The following is a 22,327-nucleotide window of genomic DNA, read 5'->3' as shown; positions in this document are numbered from 1 at the left end:
TTAGAAGTAACCTCACACATGAAGAAGAGCTTGTTTTAAAAGAAATCAATGTAAAGTGACATTATGTCTATACCTGAGATATTTACCTTTGTTTTTAGGCTATAATGAATATATCAGAAAGGCAAAATACCAAAAGCAAAAAGTAGACACTCCCCATGTGAGACATCTAGATCCCCAATACATTTATCCGGGGTCCTCTACTTACGTAAATCTTTCAACAAAGGATGTTTCCTTTTAAAAGAGGGAAAAGATTCCTGGAGGGAGTACCTGGTTATTTATGATTTTTTCGTATTTTATACTACAGCACATGTGCATCTGGAAATGTAAGCTTACATTTTAAACTTAATATAAAGCAAAAACATTAGATTAAAAATTATACCAATTAAGTCTGCAGCATACTCATTAAATTTAAAAGCAACACTAAATGTAGTAGAAATGCTTACATTCTGAGAAAGAGTAACAAAATTAAAATTGACTTTAATAAGGAAATAAGCAAAAAAAAAAGTTCCATGGGTAAAAGGTCAAGTGGTATACCAGGGAGCAAAATTAAATTCTATAGATACAAGATGAGAAGAAAATCATTAGGTGAAGGTCTGGCACAATGGGAAGTGAGGACCACTGTAAAACCTGACTTTACTTTTAAAAATATTATTTTAATATTGGAATATATCAATAACAGCATTATAAGATGCAAGGATTGAAAAAAAAATTCTTTCTTGGTTCAAAAAATACTGAATACATTCAGGAAAAGGTGTATATAGTTTTCTGTATTTTAAGGAAGCAGTTTGAAAATTAGAAAAGTTTCAGAAAAGAACAGTGGAAATATTTAAATTAAAGGTAAGTGACACACTCTCTTTTACTTTCTTATAGTTAGGATATTGTAATGATATCATATATTCAAGTCTTATACAGAATTTAAATTTTCTCTGAAACATGAAAAAACACCCTGTGAGCACTTTGCTGTTAATGTACTTACAGGAAATAGTGGGGGTGGCTTCAATACTACATCAGGTAACTTTTCACCTCTGCTAAATCCAACTGCCTCAATATTAAAGGTGTAAGCAGCACGTCCTCTTCCTTTATTCCCAGCCATCAGAACTAGTTACATCAGAAAAAGTGGGCAAATTAAGACACTGTTAATGATTAAGATTCACTGGATCAAATGAAAAATGAAACCAACATTTTAAAACCAAATACACTCCACCCCTTAAATAGCATGGCCCATTTCAAACACTTCTGGAAAGCAAAACCTGTAAAGAAATAAATATGTGATAAACTGACTCCTGAACCCGTCACATCTAGTCATGTTTGGCAAGTAAAGTGATGATGGGCTCAACTACCTCACCCAGATCCTGGGTGGAGGGCTGATCCTGGGGCGCCTTTGCGATGCTGCCCCAAGCGCTGGGCAGCCAGCTGATGCAATTCTCTCCACCGCTCTGTGGTTTGGCAACAAGATCTCAGAGAGATATTACAAAATGTGGACAAGGAAAGGTTGTGCTGATGAAGAGGGGACACCTTGCTTTTTTAATCAACTTGGGGACTATCAGCAGTCATGTATACTTTAAATTTTTTAATAATTTTTTATCCTAAAATTTGAGTGTTAGAATCCTTGAGATCCTCCAATGTCCTCCTTTTAGAAATGGGAATGGGCTCAGTAAAACTTTGAAGAGGTCTGTCCAAGCAAAAGAAATTTTTAAAGTTCAGAGAAAAACATCTCAAATAGTTAAAGGTAAGATAAACCTGTACTCTTTAACTTTAGAGATAATAACAATGTCATTCTTAAGTCCTGTATTGAATTTCTGAATCGTCTGAAATGTGATGACACTCTACAGTTGATGCTTGAACAACATGGGGTTTGGGGCACCGACACCCCATGCAGTCAAAAATCCATGTATATAATGAGGTGGATGGAGTTAGAGTCTGTCATACAGAGTGAAGTAAGCCAGAAAGAGAAAAACAAATACAGTATGCTAACACATATATATGGAATCTAGGGAAAAAAAAAAAAAAAAAAAAAAGGTCATGAAGAACCTAGTGGCAAGAGGGAATAAAGACACAGACCTACTAAAGAATGGACTTGAGGATATGGGGAGGGGGAGGGGTGAGACGTGACAGGGTGAGAGAGTGTCATGGACATATATACACTACCAAATGTAAAATAGATACCTAGTGGGAAGCAGCCACATAGCACAGGGAGATCAGCTCAGTGCTTTGTGACCGCCTGGGGGGGTGGGATGGGGAGGGTGGGAGGGAGGGAGGGAGATGCAGGAGGGAGGAGATACGGGAACGTGTGTATATGTGTAGCTGATTCACTTTGTTATAAAGCAGAAACTAACACACCATTGTGAAGCAATTATACTTCAATAAAGATGTTTTAAAAAAAAAAAATCCATGTATAATTTTATAGTCAGCCCTCCAAATCCGTGGTTCTGCATTCTTAAATTCAACCAACCTCAGACTGTGTAGTGTTAGTATTTATTGAAAAAAAAATCCATATATAAGTGGACCCATGTAATTCAAACTTGTGTTGTTCAGAGTCAACTGTAATGCGAAAACAGGATTCCTACGCTAGGGCTCTTTCACTACAACTCTGCATTGGACTGTAGTGAAGATTATAATGCACATTCTTTAAATCTTTCCCCCAATGATGCTACTGAGTATCATTCAACTCTGTAAGCCCAAGAAAGCAATAATATGCCCTCCATACCACTGTAACAGTTCCCTCCTTTTTTTCCCTAACCATTTATGTGTTGAAAAAAACAAGGTCATTGTCCTTTGCAATGCTTCTCCAACTTTAAGGCATGTGCAAATTACCTAGAAATCTTGCTAAAAGGCAGAATCTGAACCAGCTGGCCCAGGGTGAGGCCTCAGAATCTGCATTTCTAACAAGCTCTCTGAAGCTATCAATGCTACTGGTTTGCAGACCACACTTTGAGAGTAGGAAGGCTGTACAATTTCCCATATTCTGGATTTACATGATTGATTACACAAGATGTGGTTTAACACATTCCTCTACTCCCCGTATTTTCTATAAACAGATGGAATAGAGGCTTACTCAAATTTGGGTTTGATTTTTTACAAGAATACTTAAAAGAGATGCTCTGTTTTTCCTATTGCATCACAGGACGCACATGAAGTCTTTCTCGGTGATGTTCTCTGGTCATTGGGTTTAGGTGCTGTCAGTCTGTTTCGTCCAGTATAAAGTTCCTATCAGTTTTCACTTAATGATTTTAAAATTGCAGCCATTGATGATCATAGCCTAGATTCACGGTTCCATCATGGATTGTAATGTGGTGATACACAAATTTTATCATTCTTTCTTTACTAACTAGAATCCCACCAGTAATCAATTCCCCTCATCTACTATTTAGTTACTATGAAACACAATTCATACAGAAAAGATACTTACTTTAATTACCAAGCTCATTCCATTTGTCCACACTAAGAGAGGGAAAATATCCAAATGGCCTTGTTTCAATTGCGGAGTCACTAAAACATATGCTGAGCCTATAGAAAGCAGGTCTCCCAAGTATAAAAATTGCTGGGCAGAAGAGCTCACACCCTCACTCTAATGAAAACCCACCCTAAAAAGAGAGTATATCAGCTGCCATTGCTTGATGGAGTATCCCTTGAGAAATATCAACTCTGCTGACTCTAAACTTTCATATTTATCAAGAAACCTTCGGGTGTATAAACTGATTACCATTAGTGAATGTACTGCCCTTGGCAGAAAAATCAATCCTAAATATTGAGACACTCTTAATAGTTACATGGCATTCTGGCCTACAAATCCATTTCTTTTTAGTTTGGTTATCAGGAGTCAGTTCTCCTGTACCTGGGGAAGCTGCTAAATTCATTTTCTTCTCTTGCAGAGCTGAGAGGTAATCCCTGGACTCGGGTAACCGTCTCATGGAAAAAGTGGCTCACAAGTGTGACCTAAGCTTCACTGTTTAAAATCCTTAAAGTTGATTTAACCATTACCGTGGTCCTTTTTCATCCTGCTAAACTTCTTGAATGAAGAGTCTTTTTAACGAGCTTTTCCCATTTTTGTCATTATCCAAATCATCCTCTACTTCATGTGGGCCAATTTCATCCAACTAATATTGAGCATTCCAGGCACTGTGGTAGGACTCAGAGAGCACTGAACAAAACCAAGACCCTGCCTTCAGGGCTCATATTTCAGTGGATGAAAGAACGCAAACAAGCATAAGTATGTAACATAATATTATGTGCTCCTGTAGTGTTGAATTATGTCCCCCCACCCCCAAATGTGTTGAAGTCCTAACCCCCCGGGTACCTGTGAATGTCACCTTCCTTATTTGGAAATAAACTCTTTGAAGATGTAATCGAATTAAGATGAGGTCATATGAGATAAGAGTGAGCCCCCTCCTAATGACTGGTGTCTTCATAAGGGGGAAATCTGGACAGAGAGAGACACACACAGGGGAAACATCACGTGAAGATGCAGGCACAGACCTGAGTGCTGTAGCAGCAACCCAGGAATACCAAGGAGTGCCAGGAACCACAGAAGCTGGAAGAGAGGCACTGAACAGATTTTCCCTCAGAGCGTCCTGAAGGAACAAACTCTGCTAATACCCTGATTTCAGACTTCTGGCCTCTAGAACTGTGAGAGAATAAATGTCTGTTGTTTTAAGCCACCCAATTTGTGGCAATATGTTATGGCAGCCCTAGAAAATCAGTATAGCTCTGAAGAAAAATAAATCATGGTAAAGGGGTAAAGAATAACAAAGGGGTATGGTACTGACTTTTTCACACAAGGGAAGCCTTTCTGTGGAGGATAAATCGGAGCAGTGCGCTGGAGAGGGGCTGTGAGCTTCAAGATGAAGGAATGAGGTGAAGACGGCTATGGACAGAAGGAAGAACAGGGGCAAAGGAGGAAGCCACAAGCTGGGAGCATCTGAGGAACATGAAGCTCATGCAGTTGGTGAGGAACCAGGAGAGTCTGGTTAAGACCAGATCTTGTGGAGCCCTAGGTGAGCTATGGTAAAAGGTTTGGCTTTTATCTTACTTGTGATGGGAACTATATATACTCAGGCAGATGCTGAAATGCAAAGGTCCCTAATGGTCCTCAGTGGCAAAATCCACAGGCCTTTTTCCCTTGTTCATGCTCTTGGACTTCCAAAGCATACCACTCATTACTGCCTCCATCCTTATGAAACTGTCTCTTCTCTAGGTTTTAATAAAATCCCAGGGACTTCCCTGGTGGCGCAGTGGTTAAGAATCCGCCTGCCAATGCAGGGGACATGGGTTCGAGCCCTGGTCCGGGAAGATCCCACATGCCATGGAGCAACTAAGCCCGTGTGCCACAATTACTGAGCCTGAGCTCCAGAGCCCACGAGCCACAACTACTGAGCCTGCGTGCCACAACTACTGAAGCCCACGTGCCTAGAGCCCGTGCTCTGCAACAAGAGAAGCCACTGCAATGAGAAGCCCGCACACTGCAACGAAGAGTAGTCCCCGTTCACCACAACTAGAGAAAGGCCACGCAGCAACGAAGACCCAACACAGCCAAAAATAAATATAATTAATTAATTAATTAATTATTTTTTAAAAACCCAACTCCCTATTACAAGTACTGGGGGCCCTTTTAAGATGGCTGCACTGACGCTCCTGACTCACTCGCCTATAATCATATCTTGAGTAGCATTCTCTCCACTGGAACCCTCTTCCTCCTTGCCTGGCTGCATCCCTTTTTACCTTAAGATCCAGTTTAAGTCCCTCAACATGCACAACTGTCATTTCATCCCACCTTGCTCTTGGAAAGATCCTCTTGCTAAAATAAATGGATTTTTAAAAATTGAGGTGATACATACAAGGCAGCAGCATTCTTCAATTCTGGAAGAAATACAGACAATGCCCCTTTTGGGAAATGGACCTGCTCCGAAGACAAGGAGTTTCACTTCCATTTTTTTTGTTTATTTCTTCAACTATATTAACAGTAGAGATTTTATATCTCCCACTGTTTAGCAGAATACTCTCTATACAACAGCTCTGTAATCAATGTTAGGCTTTCCTTATTTTTTTTTTTTTTTTTTTTTTTTAGAAATTCACGTTCTTTTATTTATTTATTTATGACTGTGTTGAGTCTTCGTTTCTGTGCGAGGGCCTTCTCTAGTTGCGGCAAGTGGGGACCACTCTTCATCGCGGTGCGCAGGCCTCTCACCATCGCGGCCTCTCTTGTTGCGGAGCACAGGCTCCAGACGCGCAGGCTCAGTAATTGTGGCTCACGGGCCCAGTTGCTCCGTGGCATGTGGGATCTTCCCAGACCAGGGCTCGGACCCGTGTCCCCTGCATTGGCAGGCAGATTCTCAACCACTGCGCCACCAGGGAAGCCCCCTAGGCTTTCCTTATTTATTTATTCACTTACTTACTGTGATCTGATGAGCAAATTTACCCACAGAAATACAATTCAGTCAGCCTACTATTAAGGATTTTTTTTTTCTTTTTAACTTCTAGAACAAGTTTGCGACCTGGCTGTACACTGGAATCATCAGGAGAGTTAAAAAAAAAACAAAAAAACAAAAAAACAGAAAAAAAAAAAACACATCAAGCATCACCCCGGAACAATAAAATCAGAATCTCTGGAGGTAGGATTTAGGCACTAGGACTTTTTAAAGCATTCCAGGAGATTCCAATATGTAACCTACATTAAGAACCACTGCTCCAGATTGAACTTCCCATTATATAGAAGAGGAAAGCGAGGCTCTAAGAGGTCAGCTGAGTGCCTAAAGACAGAGTTAATTCCTAACAAAGACAAGACTGGGTTAAAGCTTCATGATACCTTTCCATTGTCCTTGCATTTATATTATGCTGCCTGCAGCACACTTCTGGGTTAGTTGAAGACCTTTTAAATCCCAGCAATGTCTTTAATTTTTACAATGAAGTGAAATAGTAATGGCAAAATAGATTGGATTTAGAAATGTAAAATCAGATGCACCACCCTTCCATTTTGGGATGCCTCCTGAAAATTCCTATTCAGAATTGTTCTGAGATAGTTTGATGAGTGTAATTCAAGTATCCAAGAGCTGAAATGCAAAAGCCTATTCTAATTAACAGTGGAAACAATTTTGTGGCAGAGATTTAGCTCATCTCTGAAATTCCTCCTAGCTCTAACATTTTATGAGTTATAATTGTGGCTTAACTGTATTGTCCTCCACATCTCACACAGTCTCTTGCACATATTACCTTGGTCAGTAAACATACAAACAGATATAAGCAGGCATGGAAGCTAGGAGAGGCACTGAAAGCCAGGTCACAGTTTCTTTCCTGATGAATAACACCTAAATTGCCCTAATTAGAAACTAACAGTCATGCTGACCTTGTCTCCACCTCCCTTGATCTCCTCATCTAACAGTAGAAGACTATCAGCTCTGTGTCCCTTCTTACATGTTTGCCTTTCTTCACTTCCGCTTTAGTTCAGGCCTTCACCATCTCTTGCCTGGACCTCTAATACAGAACAAATAAACTTCTCATGGCCAGACTCCCCCTTTCAATCCACTCTCCAGTCATCTCTCTAGAACACAAACCTTGATGTATCACTCTCCTTGACTAACAGAGCTTCGCAGACTAACTTTCCGCCTCTTGCACCCTGCACCTCCCCCCCCCCAGCTCTAACCGCTCCCAACTCTGCTACACCAGCTGCTGCATGTCACATTCCTCGAAGGCCACATCCACGTAAGCAAGCCCCCATCATCATTTAAGATACTATGCAAATGTCACTTCTGACCATTTCCTCCATCCTAAGTGGAGGTAGGCCTATCTCTTTTCTGTTTCCCAAGTACTACACTGCTTTTATTACCCTTTTAAAAATCATGTTGTAATTGTCAGTTCTTGTCTGTCTCCCCAGTAATTTCTTCAATTATCCATCCTTCAAGTATTTGTTAAGCACCCTCTGTGTCAGACCACCTTCTACATAATGAGAATATAATAGTGAACAAAACAAAATCCCTGGTTTCATAGTGCTCATAGTCTACTATGGGAAATGGAAAAAAATATACTTTATAGAGTGCCAGGTAGTGATTAGTGCTATGAAAAAAAAAGGCAGGAAACACGGGTGCTATTATGGAAAGAATGGTTGAATAAGTCCTCCTGTATTTTGTAATATCTGAGCACAAACCTGACAAAGAGAAGGAAAAAGCCAGGCTGAGAACTAGGGAAGGATATATACGGGAAAGTGTAATACAAGCAGAAGGATCTGTAAGTGTGAAGGCCTCTTTGAAGACTTATTCACCTTTTCCCGACCCATTACCAACCAGAGCCTGGCAAAAGTCCAATAAAAATTGGGAGAATTATTGCTGAGCTCATGGCCTAGTAAGGATATTACTCCAATTCACCTCCCCTTGCCTAGAGGAAAAATAAAACTGCAGAGAGTTCTGTACTTCCCTGCTGAGAACATCCTAACAAACAGTGGTCTTTTAAGGCCAGCTCAAATGCCACTCAACAATCCCTTCCATGCATATTCTCATAGCACCTAGTTTTTACTTCCTCCGGGGTACATATCTCATTTGCTTTACATTGCAAACATTTGTGTACAGTTATTATCTTCCTTCAAATTCTTGAGAACCCAGATCATGACTTTTTTTTTTTTTTAATACAATTCTGTTTTTTACACATCTTTTAGCTTGGGACTTGCACATAAGAATAACCCTGAACAGAGTGTCTGGATAAATTCTAACTAGGTTAGGCAAATATTCAGAAAGGCTACATCCTCATCAAAGACGTAAGGATTGTAGGGGAGGAGAATACACCTCTCCCTCTAAGAAGGCTTATTAGCAGCTGCCACAATAAGTGTTTTCCTAATTATCTTTTATAATGCTGTCTCATGGGTCTCTTTATAATTTTTCCTGGCTGAGCAAGGAGGTTAGTCAAGTTCTCAAGGGAATTTCTGAAGCCTAAATGGATGTTTCAACAGCGGGGAGATGCGGGATGGGGACAGGAACCTGGTGTTAATAGTGGGGGTGATTTCTGTGGCTGTTGGGGCCACGCCCAGGCATTATCCACTTTTCCCGTCCTCTCAAGGTGCGGCTGCCTCCACCTTTCCTTAGTTGAGCCTTTCTCCCAACTTTCTTTGCTCTCTTCCAAGAGCGGACAAACAATGCAAAACAAAGGAGGGTAGGGGAACGAATATATAATTTAATTTTTTAGAAGAGAGGAAAAATCTTATCAACAACACCTCTCCCCCATGATACAGGGTAAAGTGCTAACAGTTAAGAAAACATATTGAATAGTCTGTCCTTAGCTGCAAGTCTGCGGCAATGACTCGTATTTGAACCAGTCATACCATCGGAATTGGAAATCTACCATCGGTAAGAGTATAAATTCCATTCCCACTGCAAACAGTCCTAGGAAGTGGAAACCAGGTAAAAATTGGAAACGACAGTTTTAAACGATTGTGAAGGGATTAGGAGAAGGGGACGTAAAGCTATCTCCCAATGCCCCTCAATCCAGAGGCGCTTTAATGAATCTCCACTCCTGACTTCCCCCACCTTCTCCACGTGCCCCTTTAACTCCCCACTTACCCTCTCCAACTCCTCCCAAGCCCTCAATTGCCTCCTCTGTTACCTGCTCACTAAGTCTCGAGGCTTGGAAAACTGTGCAACCGAAGTGCCGGCCGGCAAGGAAGGGGTGCGGACAGAAGGTTCCGGCGCTCCAGGGCTGGTTCCACCTCTGGAGAAGCGCGCTCCGCCCTCCACGCGGCCTCAGAGCCGCGTTCAAACCCAACCAATTAGCCCCACCCACTTCCTAGCTAGGCCCCGCCCTCCTGGCAAAGAGCTTTTTAGCCCTTGGCGGGCGCCGTAGTCGTCAACCCCTTGGCCTGACTCTTTCTGCGCCAGCTGGAAGTGCGCATTGTAGCGCGCGGTGGGTGGGCTGTCCTGCTCCCTCCCACGCTTAGCTCGCGGCCTCTGCAGTCAGACCCCCAGAGGTGGGAAGAGTTATCACTTTCTGGATCTCTCGTCTACTGCATTGGCCCCTGCGTTAACGCTCCCTTGTGCTACGGCCAGTGAGGCTGCGATTGTTCCAGCGCCCCGGTGCGAGGAGAGCAGCTCCTGCTCTCTGCGGACCTGGCGGGAGGGTGCGGGCGGACGCTCCAGGCAGAGTCTCCGCGCGTCTTTCCTCCTCCTGGTTCTCCCCCCAACCCCATCCGCATCCCCCGCCCCCTCTAGCTCTGCGCTTTCTCCCAGGCTGCGGGCAGACCGCTCCTTACAGCTGCAGCGCCCGAGTCTGGACAGCCTGCGGGAGGCACACACGCCCACACCCACTCCGCCTGGCCGCATCCTTGCCCAGCATGTCTGCGCTCGAGTGGTACGCCCACAAGTCCCTGGGCGACGGCATCTTCTGGATTCAGGAACGCTTCTATGAGTCTGGCAACCGCGCCAACATCTGGCTGGTGCGCGGCTCCGAGCAGGACGTGGTGATCGACACAGGCCTGGGGCTGCGCAGCCTCCCGGAGTACCTGTACTCCTCCGGCCTCTTGCAGGACCGCAGGGCCAAAGAGGATGCGGCTTGCCGGCCACTGCTGGCTGTGGCCACCCACGTGCACTTCGACCACTCCGGCGGCCTCTACCAGTTCGACCGGGTGGCGGTGCACCACGCCGAGGCCGAGGCGCTGGCTCGCGGGGACAACTTTGAGACCGTGACCTGGCTCTCCGACAGTGAGGTGGTGCGGGCACCGAGCCCGGGCTGGAGGGCCAGGCAGTTCCGAGTGCAAGCGGTGCAGCCCACCCTCATCCTGCAGGATGGTAATGGTTCCTCACGGGCGCGCGTTCTCATTAAGGGAAGGGACTGGGGAGAAACTGTCCGAGGGATGCTTGTTGCAGACCTGCTCGGCTGTAAGGTGTTACATCGCAGAAACACTACTTCTGTTTCTCCCTTCCCTGAGTCAGAAGCCCACTCGACCATAGAGTCTTTGGAAGGCCATTGCAGCCTTCCCTACCAGAGACAAGCTCCGGCCCCTTGTAGTAATGCTGAGTACTCGACTGAAAGCCGGCCCCACCCCCTAGTCAGTTTCCTGTGTAAGGTACGGTATGTAGTAACACTATAGAGACTTCTGACTAGGATTCCCATTCTTTTCCCGAACATAAGTCTGACATTTCCAGGCATTTTTCTAGCGAAAAGACTTTTAAGGAATGACGCCTCATGGAGAGTGCATGTCATGTTCTATGCTTTTGAGAACTGCTGACTTCATCCGCCGGGTATGAACAATTCCCACCTGTAGTCTTAGAAAGCCGTTAGAAAGCAGTGGTTCTCATCTGCTCATGCATCTTTATCTTCCAGATAGGTTTCTGTTCTTAATGTTGCCTCACAAGAGAAAAAGCTTGATTGTGAACATAAGAAGTAGAATATGTCTGAGTCTTATGTTATGACAGCTCTCTGTTCCGGTTGAAAGCAAGGCCTGAGAAAGATTAATAAGGAGGCTATTTCCCGTAATGGTGCAGTATGTGGACTAATGCATAGATAACCTTGGGCCTCTTTGGCTCTGTGAAGAACAGGATGGTGTTCAGAAAGAAACTAATGGAATAAAATAGTGTAGGGTTCCAGCCCTTCCAACCTCACAGTCACTTAAATAATTGAGCCAGTTGGTCACAGCAGTGATATTTGTATATTAATTTCTTTTTTCTTTTTAGAATGCTTCTGTTGATTTTATCCTCACAACACATTTGAAGTGAGGCTACTGACTCCCTATTAAATGGCTTGTCTAGAGTCCACAGAGCAAGATACAGACAAAAGCTAGGATTGCAACCCAGGCACAATAGATCAAAGCATGCAGATCATACATAAATCCTACCCCATAAATATATTATGGTAATTCTGAGTAGGAGGTGAAACCCTCTTTCCTTTCTATCTTGAAACTATTTTATTTTCCAAATTAATTTATTAAACCGTTCCTCTAAGAGGCAGAAAAATCCAGTTGCTGCAGTACAATAAGTCTCACTTTTATGACCAACCAGTATGACAAATAATGAAGTACTTTACAAAAATGTGTTTATCTTACAGATGAGATCTTGATCACTTGAGACATAAAAAATAGAAAGCAAGATTCTATACCTCACACCCCACTTAAACAGTCTTTTCATTAAAATTTTAAATCTAAAGATTAAATAAAACAATGGTTTAGATGGGAGTCTTACATTACCTGACAATTTGAGGTGAAAGAAAACTAAATTTACATTAAAGGTACTTTTAATTACTGTATTTCTTGATGGAATTGATACTTTTAGAGGTAGGATTTCCATGCAGTTGATGGGTATTCAGACTAAATTAACACCCAGCTCCCCCCCCCAAAAAAAGTTTACCTTAGTATTTAAAATATATTTAAATTGTCTAAATGAATAAATGACTTTTGATTTATTTACTTTTGCTTCTGTGCCAGAAATAGGAAATCAATGATGAAAGAATGACAGGAATTATTGTTTTATAGATGAAGCCTATAAAAAGCTTCATGATGAAGCCTATAAAAAGCTTCATGATGAAGCCTTCATTCAAGCCTGTGTCAGGCTTGAATATCATACCTGAAGTCACATAGCCAGTTAGGGAAAGAGCTCGGACTGGAAACCAGGTTTCCTAAATCCCAGTTGATGCTGGAATTACAGGATTTTGGAGTTGCAAGGGACCTGCAAGCTACCTGTGTGGTGCTTTAAGACTTTGAAAGTGTGAAATGAAAGCTTAATATTTACTAAAAACTTTGAAGGTGGTAATACTGTGTTAGATTAAAAATTGTTTTTCATTAGGAGCTGGATGTCTCACCCTCTCAAGTAGTATCTAATATCCTCTTTTCTCAGGAATATTAATTTCCTGTCTCTTCTGAATGGTGTGGCCTGCTAACTTGATATTATCATAATCCAGGTGCCTGGAAGGAGATAGAAAATATTTATATTAAAAATTCATACACAGTTGCATACACATGAACCGCACATACCTAACAGCATGAAGTCTTCATTGTTTCGGTTAGAAAATAAGGAGGCTGAATTCATTAGCTTATTACATTTCATTTACTGTATTGATGACCACCTGTCATGGAGAAGCATAAATCTGTGCAGTGTATCAGTAACCCAAAAGCTGACTTGTTTATGAGGGACAAGGAGGGCAAGGAGAGATCATCATCAAGTGCATCATCTTTGATGGAAAAACAACTCGCCCTGCTAATAGTGAAATCATATCTTCCTATAAGAAGATAGCGATAAACCCTAAATTGATACAGCACATTCTTCTTGAATGGGCACACATCATTCTGCCTGTTTTTCACAATAGGCAGGCATTTTGGCCCCTATTGTACATGTTTAAACAATTTTCCTGGAGTCATCAAGATATTAGAACAGTTGTTTCAGGTAAACTTAAAAATCATTTGGGGAGGTTAAAAACAAAAAATAGATTCCAGAAAGGTAGCAGATTGAATGAACACATCTAATTTGACTCCCTCTCAAAATCCCACTAAGATTACAGCAAATGGGCCATGGTTTGTCTATTTGTTTTATGTATAAATCCACATTGACTGAGGTTCTGTTTTGGATGCTGGAGAGTAAATGTGATGACTGAGTTAGCAGTTTTATCCTATGCCAGCAATAGAGAATTGGGAGCCAATCCAGTTTGCACTGCAGGAGACTTAAAAGGCTCAGGAATTAGCAGTAGCTGGTACCTTAGTGGGGGCAAAGGGAAGAAAACTAAAATAAGTAGAATTGGTTGAAAGCCATTTAAGAAGCTGTTAAAACTCCGAACTCTTCTCCCTAAGTGAATGCTCCTCTCCCCAGTGTTAGTTTGTTCTCTGGGGAGAATAAAGTAAAGGGGTTTCTTTTTTTTTTTGGCTGCGCCACGCATCATATGAGATCTTAGTTCCCCCACCAGGGATCAAACCCATGCTGCAGTGGAAGCGAGGAGTCTTAACCACTGGACCACCAGGGAAGTCGCAAGCAAAGGGGTTTCTTGATTGAGGGATGCCAAGTACTAATGAGCTCAGGAGTTCAGATGGAAAATGGGATAAGTGTATGTGTATATATATATACAAATAAAGACTAGATAGATAGATAGATGATAGAGAGGTAATATATATGTTCTTTACTAGTTTCCCAGAAGAATGAGAGCCAGACCTTTACCTCTCCCCCACCCAAGTAGGAAACTGGAAGAATCTTATCTGGAAAATCTGCCCAGCCCTAGAGGAAAGACTAAGATGCTGATTCCTAAGTAATCTTTGGCTTGAACTTTCTACAGTGAAGCCTAGCTCACTAGGCCGCATGCATGTGCTTCAAACAACTTTTTCATTATCCCCCCACTCTTAAACAGACAACCAAGCATTATAAAAAATCTGAGAAAATCCTACATGAAATCAAATACTAAAACAACGTAAAGCAACTTGAGAGGAGAGGGCAATCATTAATATCATCAGGGGATAACAATCTATTGCATTCAAGATATCTGAGAGACAACAGGATGCCTTAAAAATAAGCAGCAGACAGAACAATATTCACACTCATAAAAGAACTCTTGGAATTTAAAATGTCAGAAATTATTTACTAGAATATCTGGAAGATAAAGTTGAAAAACATACAAAAGGAACAAATAGGCAAAATGAAAAGTAGGAGAGAACCAGTAAAGGACCAGTGTGAAAAATCTGACATTGGAATAATAGGAGCACAGAGCAAACAGAGAAAGTAGAGGAAAAGAAACATAGTAGAGAAAATTCAAGAAAATATCCCATGATTAAGGGATGTAAATTTCCAGATTGAAAGAGCCCATGGACTTCCCTGCACAATGGATGAAAACACATCCAACCCAAGGCACATTATTATAAAATTTCAGAACACTGGGGTCAAAGAAGAGTCTATGGGCTTCCAAATTTAAAGGAAAAAAGGTCATCTAGATCACAATGGCTTTGGAGCTAGAAAAGAAGAGCTGTGCTTTATCTGACTAAAACTGATTTCCAGCTTAGAATTCTAACATCCATTCCACTATCAATCAAGTTCTCAAAAAATCCCGCATGCTATTACTTAGGAAGATACTAAGATATACCTTTATCCTGTTTACTCCCTTCAAAATAAGGGAATAAACCAAGAGGAAGATACGGAGTAAAGGAAACAGGAGATCTAATGCAAGAAAAAGTTGAAAGGAAGCATCAGGATGATGGCAAAGGATGACACTGACAATGATAGAACCTCAGGCACAGAGTGTTCCAGATCTAAGCAGTTGAATCATTACTCTTTTGAGGGGTGAAAGGATGAGAAATGTATATATGTGTGCTGATGGTAGGTGGACAGAGGGGAGTAAAAAGAGCTACTAAAAATCCTTATATTTCATAGTGGCAGTCAATGGGCAACATCTAAAATTTAAAAACCAAGAAATGGTTATACATGAACGAAATCAGTAAAGTATATCTAATTGGGAAAACAAGAAATGGAGTATAAATATTATTTACATAACTATATCTAGTAGAGGCAACTACCAGAAGAAGTTGCTAAAATTGTTAAAAGTTGTTGCCTCTTGGGAGCAGAATTGGAGATAGAGCCAGGATGTGGCAAAGAATATTTTAAGTGCTTCTGAAGTTTTTTATTTGAAATATGTACATCTAGATTGTTGGTTAAAAATGAAATAAAAATTAAAAATTGGGGATGCCAAGATGGGAAAGGGTATTTGAGCAGCCAAGAGAAGTCTAGTATGGTTGGAATCTGGTGACAACTGGGTTAGCGTGAGGGCTTGGAAGGATAGTGTGTGTATATATATATTTTTATATATATTTATATATGGTATACGTATGATACATTTCATAGGCAGTTTTGGTTCTTATAAGAGAGGTCTTGATGACCTCTATATGTGAGCATTATAAGCGTAAGGGAGGCATTTATAAAGCCATAGGGTAATGGCAGATCTAGTAATATTCAGTCACTATGGCCTTATCAATTGCTTATAGTTGGTATCCATTTTGATAGGTGGGTGCTTATGTCTTATCTGTTGCTAAGTATTTTGAGTATCACCTTGCCTTGAATATCAAAAACCCATAAGACTCTACCCCTCCATCGGTAATTCTCTAGAGCTCCTTTTTTAGCATCGAACTTCCCTCATTCCTTTCCTTTCTGTACATTTATTAAACAATCTGTCTCCAACAGCTCTATTATTAAATCAACTTAGCTATAATTTCCTTTACCTTACTTGCCAATCATACAGGAAATGGCAGTGGTTTGTGAGCCCCAGGAGCACTTTGAATCTGGAACAATTATCCTGTGAAGGAATCTGGCCCCTTATGACTAGAATGTGGGGAACTTTGGGAGTACCTGATTCCATTTTAATGTAATTTTGGGATTCAAGGCAAGACCAGAACAATCCCTATTCCCATGCCGGGCCCCACTGATCTGTTTTGTTTTTCTGAAAATTTTCTACAAATGTAATCATATATTTTGTGTCTCCTTTCATTTGACATACTGTTTCGGAGATTCATCCATGTTGTTTTATCTATTAATAATTCCTTTCTATTGCTGAGAAATAACTCATTTATGGATAAAACACATTTTATATATTCACCTGTTGAAGGAAATTTGAACTTTCTAGTTTGAAATTGTTATGAATAATGCAGCATGAAAATTTGCATATAAGCCTTTGTGTGGATGCATGCTTTCATTTCCTTGGTAGATAGCTAGAAATGGAATTCCTGGGTTGTATGGTAAATGTATGTTAAATGTTTAAGAAGGTGCCAAACTGTTTTCCAAAGTGCTATACCATTTTACATTCCCAAGCGCAGTGTATAAGAGATCCAGTTTCTCCACATCTCTGTCAATGCTTGATTTTGTCAGTCCTTTGATTTTAGCCATTCTAGTGAGTATGTAGTGGTATTTCACTGAGGTTTAATTTGCATTTCCCTAATGGCTAATGATATTGAGCATCTTTTCAGGTACTTATTTGCTATTCAAATATCTTCTTTGTTAAAGGGTCTATCAAAACTTTTCTCTTTTTTAAAAATTGAAAAATTGTTTTCTTATTGAGTTGTTAAGAGTTCTTTATATATTCTGAATTCAAGTCCTTTATCAGATATACATTTTGCAAGTATTTTCTCCCAGTGTGTGGCCTGCCTTTTCATTTTCTTAATGGTATCTTTTTAAGCAAGAAAGTTTATAACTTGGATGAAGTCCAATTAGTCATTTTTCCTTATGTTTTATGCTTTTTGTGTCATATCTAAGAGTTATATGACTAGCCCAAGATCACAAAGATTTTCTTCTGTTTTTTTTTTTCCTAGAAGCTCTCACATTTAGGATTATGATCCATTTGGAGTTAATTTTTGTTAATATTGTGAAGTAAGGGTTGAGAGGTGCTTATTGTTTATTTGCATATATATATATATATCCAAAGTATTCTGCTCTAATTTGTTGAAGAGACTATCCTTTTACCCAGTGAATTATCTTAATTGATACTTTTGTCAAAAATCCACTGACCATATATGTGAGTGTTTTCTTCTGGACTCTAGTCTCTTTCAATGATTATGTCTATCATTTAACCAGCACCACACTCTCCTGATTATTGCAACTTCGTTATACTTCTTGAAATTAGATTAAGTCCTCCCACTTTATACCTCTATTTCAAAATTGTTTTGGCTATTCTAGGTCATTTGCATTTCCATATAAATTTCAGAGGCAGATTTTCAATTTCTGTAAAAAAGCATGTCAAGGTTTTGATTGAGATTCTTGAACCTATAGATCTACACTGACCATTAAAGTAGTCACTAGCCACATGTAGCTATCTAATACAAATTTAAATTAATTAAGATTGATTAAAATTAAAAATTTAGTTCCTTGTTGCACTAGCTTTATTTCAAGTACCATTAGCCACATGTAGCTGGTGGCTACCATATTGGACAGTGTTGATACAGAACATTTCCATTTTCTTAGAAAGTACTATTAGACAGTGCAGTTATAGGAAGAACTGGATTTAATTACCATCCAAACAGCTTTGAGTCTTCCAATCAATGGATATGGCAAGTTTCTCCTTTTGCTTAGATCCTCTTTAATTTCTCTTGAAAGTGTTTCTGTAGTTTTCAGTGTACAAATATAACCACACACCTTTTTCATGTGCAATTGAAAAGAATGTGTACTTCACTGTTTTGGTGTAAACTATTTTATATATGTCAGTTTTATATAGGTCAAGCTGGTTGATAGTGTTGTTTAGGTCTTCTGTATCCTTACTGATTTTCAATCTACTTGTATTATGAATTATTCAGAGAGGACTATTCAAATCTCTAAGCACAGTTGTTGAACTGTTTATTCTTATTTTAATTATGCCAGTTTTTATTTGAAGAATTTTTAGTCTCTATTTAAGGTACATATGCATTTAGAATTTTTTTTCATGTATTGACCTAATGTATAGCCTCATAAAATGTACCTCTTTTCTCTAGTAATATTCTTATATAAAAATCCATTTTGTCTGACAGTATTGCCACTCTAGTTCTCTTATTGTTAATATATTTTTTTTAAATTAATTTATTTAATTTATTTATTTTTGGCTGCGTTGGGTCTTCATTGCTGCATGCAGGTTTTCTCTAGTTGTGGCTAGCAGGGGCTACTCTTAGTTGCGGTGCACTTCTTCATTGTGGTGTCTTCTCTTGTTGCAGAGCACGGGCTCTAGGCACATGGGCTTCAGTAGTTGTGGCGTGTGGGCTCAGTAGTTGTGGTGCACGGGCTTAGTTGCTCCATGGCATGTGGGATCTTCCTGGACCAGGGCTCGAACCCGTGTCCCCTGCATTAAGTTAAGGCAGATTCTTAACCACTGCACCACCAGAGAAGCCCTTATTGTTAATATTCATATGGTATAATTTTTCAAACTATTTTTGTCTTTGATTTTATAGTTCCTTTCTTGTAGACTGCATACATATCTCACTTTTTAATCTAGTCTGACAATCTCTGCCTTTGATTAGAGTGTTTATCCCTTTCATATTTAATATAATTATTGGTATGGTGTATTTAGGTCTGCCATTTTGTTATCTGTTTTCTGTGTCTCATTTCTTGTTTATGTCTTTGTTTTTCCTTTATTTTCTTCTTTTATGTTTAACAATTCCTGATTATTACACCATTTTAATTTCACTATTAGTTTTAGCTACATTTCTTTGATTTTTTTCTGTATATGTGTATGTTTGCACTAGAGATAACAATATGAATATTTTAACTTATTATGATTTACCTAAATTAGTACTGATTTAAATCCAGTAAAAGAGCAATTTGTATTCATATAGCTCAGTTTCCTCCCCACTGTCAAATAACTGGGAAGAGTGTGAGATTTTACCGTACTTTCAGGTTAGTAAGTTAGCCTGCCACAGTTTCATGGATTCTGACAGAAGACATGAGGTTCCTGGGTCAGAGACTAACAACAGTTTATTACAGCAATACCAGTAGCCAGAGCATCATCATTTGTACTGATTCCTCAGGCCTTAATTTCCATAGAGTGACAAAACAAAGGGCAAAAATATAATACTGTTCACTAGAGCACCATTCATGAATTGTGTCACCAGATACTAGTACAATGGATATTCTGAAAAATGAGGTTTTGGGTCAAATAAATTTGAGAAACTATACAGCCATATCTCCCTTGTGTATGTCCACAATGTACGTTAGCATATTAAATGTACATTAGCATATCTTGCAGAAAAGAAAGCTGCTTAATTTTCTTTGAAGGAAGAGTTTTCAAAATTATTTGACCACAGAATCTTCTTTTCTTTTATATATTATAACAACCAGCAGAAATTGTGTTTCACTGTTTACTTTGGCAAACACTGGTCTAGCAAACAACAGAAATGAAATATAGGCAACTTATTTTAAATCATCAATAAGAAGTAGGTATGTTTAAAATAAAAGTAAAATAAGTTCATCCTTCCCAACATCTTTGAAACCGTTGTGTTCTTCTATTCTTTAAGTGATTGAAGTCAAATATATAACATGTTTATCTGTAAATTCTGTTTCCATTTTTAGGGGATGTGATCAACCTTGGTGACAGACAGCTCACTGTTATGCACATGCCTGGTCATTCTAGGGGCAGTATTTGCTTACATGACAAAGACCGAAAGATTCTCTTCAGTGGAGACGTCGTGTATGATGGATCACTGATTGACTGGCTCCCATACAGCAGGATAAGTGACTATGTTGGAACCTGTGAACGTCTGATAGAATTAGTGGACAGAGGTCTGGTAGAGAGGGTGCTTCCTGGGCACTTCAATACCTTTGGTGCTGAAAGACTTTTTCGATTGGCTTCTAACTATATTTCAAAAGCTGGGATATGTCACAAAGTTTCTACTTTTGCCATGCGATCTCTTGCAAGTTTAGCCCTACGTGTAACAAATTCTAGGACCTCCCCCTAGTATTTAATTCTGTAAATTAATCCAATTAATTCTGTGTTGTTTAAAATAATGAGCATTTTAAGAAGTGCTTTTTTACTACTATTATGTATTAGAGAAAAAAAGGTTGAGAATGAATAAGCCAAAAACGGAACTTCTTAGTTTAAATTTTTTCTTTTTTCCAAATAAGAAACCACTTAAATAAGCTTATAATTTGCCAAAGCTTGTAATTTGCCATCATTCTGTAATATTTGTTCTAGAAATGATATAGAGGTATATGGGGAAGCAAGGAGGCATTTTGCAGTAAGAGAAAGAACTATCCTTGCGTCTCATTTCTCTCATTTTATTTCCTAGATGACCTAGAAAAAAGAGAATAAAGAGTTTTATGTTTATACTCCAAACTTGATATTTTTAATATATTATTTGAAGATAAAGGTTTTTGGGCTTAAAGTACATTAGAACTCAAAACTTAAACTAACATTTAGAATGACAGCTAAAACAATCCATTGTTATGGTACAGAATTTTTATGCTTCATTTTATTTATTCTTAATGTAATTATAGTGTACATTATGTGTTAATGTAATTTTACGTACAAAAAGTACAGTGAATTTTGTTTTATTGCAAAGCTTTAAATATAAATTGCAGAGTGCTTCAGTAAAAAAAACTACTATATATTGTTGTTTGTTATTAAGTAAGTGTAATACTTTCAGTTGTAAAAGTGAAATTCAAATGTCTGTAATCTAACTCTAAGTTGTCAGATTTCTCAAAAGGACACTGTCAGGCAAATTTGAAAATATACACATTAAGAGTAATTTTTAAATTATATTCTATTTTAATAATAACAGCTATAATAAACAAAATTTTTCTTTTTAAATAGCAGCTGTAGTATATGTGTCATATTTTATAGTACCAAACAACATCCTAATATAAACCATTCTTTTACTTAACATAACATACATATTTGCCACAGAAGGCTTTTCAAATTAATTGCAAAATGTGCATTAGATATTGACTTAGAGTGAATTGCCTTTTTTATCCTGATTCACAACACCTATTCCTGTTCAGTATTCTTTGTCTTGAATGAAAAGAAGTCTACATTTATAAAGATATAGGAAAGATTATCCCACTATTTAGTAAAATATTTTAGTTTGGTACTCTTAATAATTTATTGAAAAGCCTTTTGGAATATTTCATGAGGGTTTTTTAAACAGTTTTTTCACTGCCTTTTTATTATTGACATAGCCAAAACCAAACTCAGATAGCTTTGAAAATCAGATTTTTTAGTATTAGGAAGGTCCAGCAATTTTGATTTCTGAAAAAATATGAAACTTTTCCTACCCTACACCCCACTTAGGTTCTTTAGTCTTTTATTCATTCCACACACACACACACACCCCACATGCAAACACACAGTTACATACATACATGCATACATTGTGCTAAACACTGTGGAAGCTTAAAAAGTCAGAGACTATATCCTAGCTGGAAGTAGAAGACAAACAAAACTTGAATAATAGTATATGCAGGTTGAAGTTAATACAAATTACACATGAGTGTCAGGGACATGAATGGAGGGGTGTGAAGTTTGGTTAGGGAAAGGTTCCTGGAGGAGGAGTTTTTGAGTCAGATTTGGAAGGATGATTTGTTGGGTGGTGAGGGTAGAAAACAAGAATGGGGTTGTTTCTGCATCCTCAGTGCTAAGAATAGGGATGGAAGTATTGCTGTCTAGAGTAGGCTATTCCTTGTGTCAATTCAATTTTCCGGTGTCTTAGATCTTCTAAACACCAAGCATTTAGCATAAGAAAGATGGGTCTGTGATTGTGTATATAAGAATCATCCTTAAGACAGACAAGCTGTACTGCCACATGCCACAAAATGAACCCTTACTTAAAATCAGCAAGGAAGCCATGGTTGTTGAAATGAAGAATATCATGGGAATTTCTCTATGACAGTCATTCAAGGCAGTAGGTCTGTTTTAATTGATAGTGCAACATCAAGAACATAGATTTGGT

At 39.2% G+C, this 22,327-nt stretch overlaps 2 protein-coding genes across 2 annotated transcripts in view; one reads left to right on the top strand and one right to left on the bottom strand.

Annotated features, from left to right (window-relative positions):
* The window catches only part of POLR3G (RNA polymerase III subunit G), a 38,814-nt gene extending 29,133 nt beyond the window's left edge, over nucleotides 1–9,681 (bottom strand). Inside the window, exons 1-2 of the mRNA XM_059916758.1 lie at nucleotides 9,540–9,681; nucleotides 977–1,098 (exon numbers count right to left, since the gene is read on the bottom strand). Coding sequence (XP_059772741.1) covers nucleotides 977–1,093 — 117 coding nt within the window. The 5' untranslated portion in view covers nucleotides 1,094–1,098; nucleotides 9,540–9,681. The remainder of the gene's footprint in view (nucleotides 1–976; nucleotides 1,099–9,539) is intronic.
* A 205-nt stretch (nucleotides 9,682–9,886) lies between these two features.
* On the top strand, nucleotides 9,887–20,799 carry MBLAC2 (metallo-beta-lactamase domain containing 2). Its single transcript, XM_059916755.1, has 2 exons — nucleotides 9,887–10,760; nucleotides 19,953–20,799. Exons 1-2 carry the CDS (start codon nucleotides 10,307–10,309, stop codon nucleotides 20,336–20,338), a joined length of 840 nt encoding a protein of 279 aa, XP_059772738.1. The 5' UTR covers nucleotides 9,887–10,306; the 3' UTR covers nucleotides 20,339–20,799.
* Nucleotides 20,800–22,327: the final 1,528 nt, after the last annotated feature.

Source organism: Balaenoptera ricei, chromosome 3 (genome assembly GCF_028023285.1).
Source record: "Balaenoptera ricei isolate mBalRic1 chromosome 3, mBalRic1.hap2, whole genome shotgun sequence".
Taxonomy (NCBI): domain Eukaryota; kingdom Metazoa; phylum Chordata; class Mammalia; order Artiodactyla; family Balaenopteridae; genus Balaenoptera; species Balaenoptera ricei.
The sequence above is the reverse complement of the archived record's forward strand: the minus strand, read 5'-3'. Positions and strand labels throughout refer to the sequence as shown.

Bases quoted from the DNA above. Each gene is read 5' to 3' on its own strand.
- MBLAC2 (XM_059916755.1), top strand. From the start codon at position 10,307: ATGTCTGCGCTCGAGTGGTACGCCCACAAGTCCCTGGGCGACGGCATC. The intron at 10,761-19,952 runs GTAATGGTTCCT...TTCCATTTTTAG, and splicing joins CACCCTCATCCTGCAGGATG to GGGATGTGATCAACCTTGGT.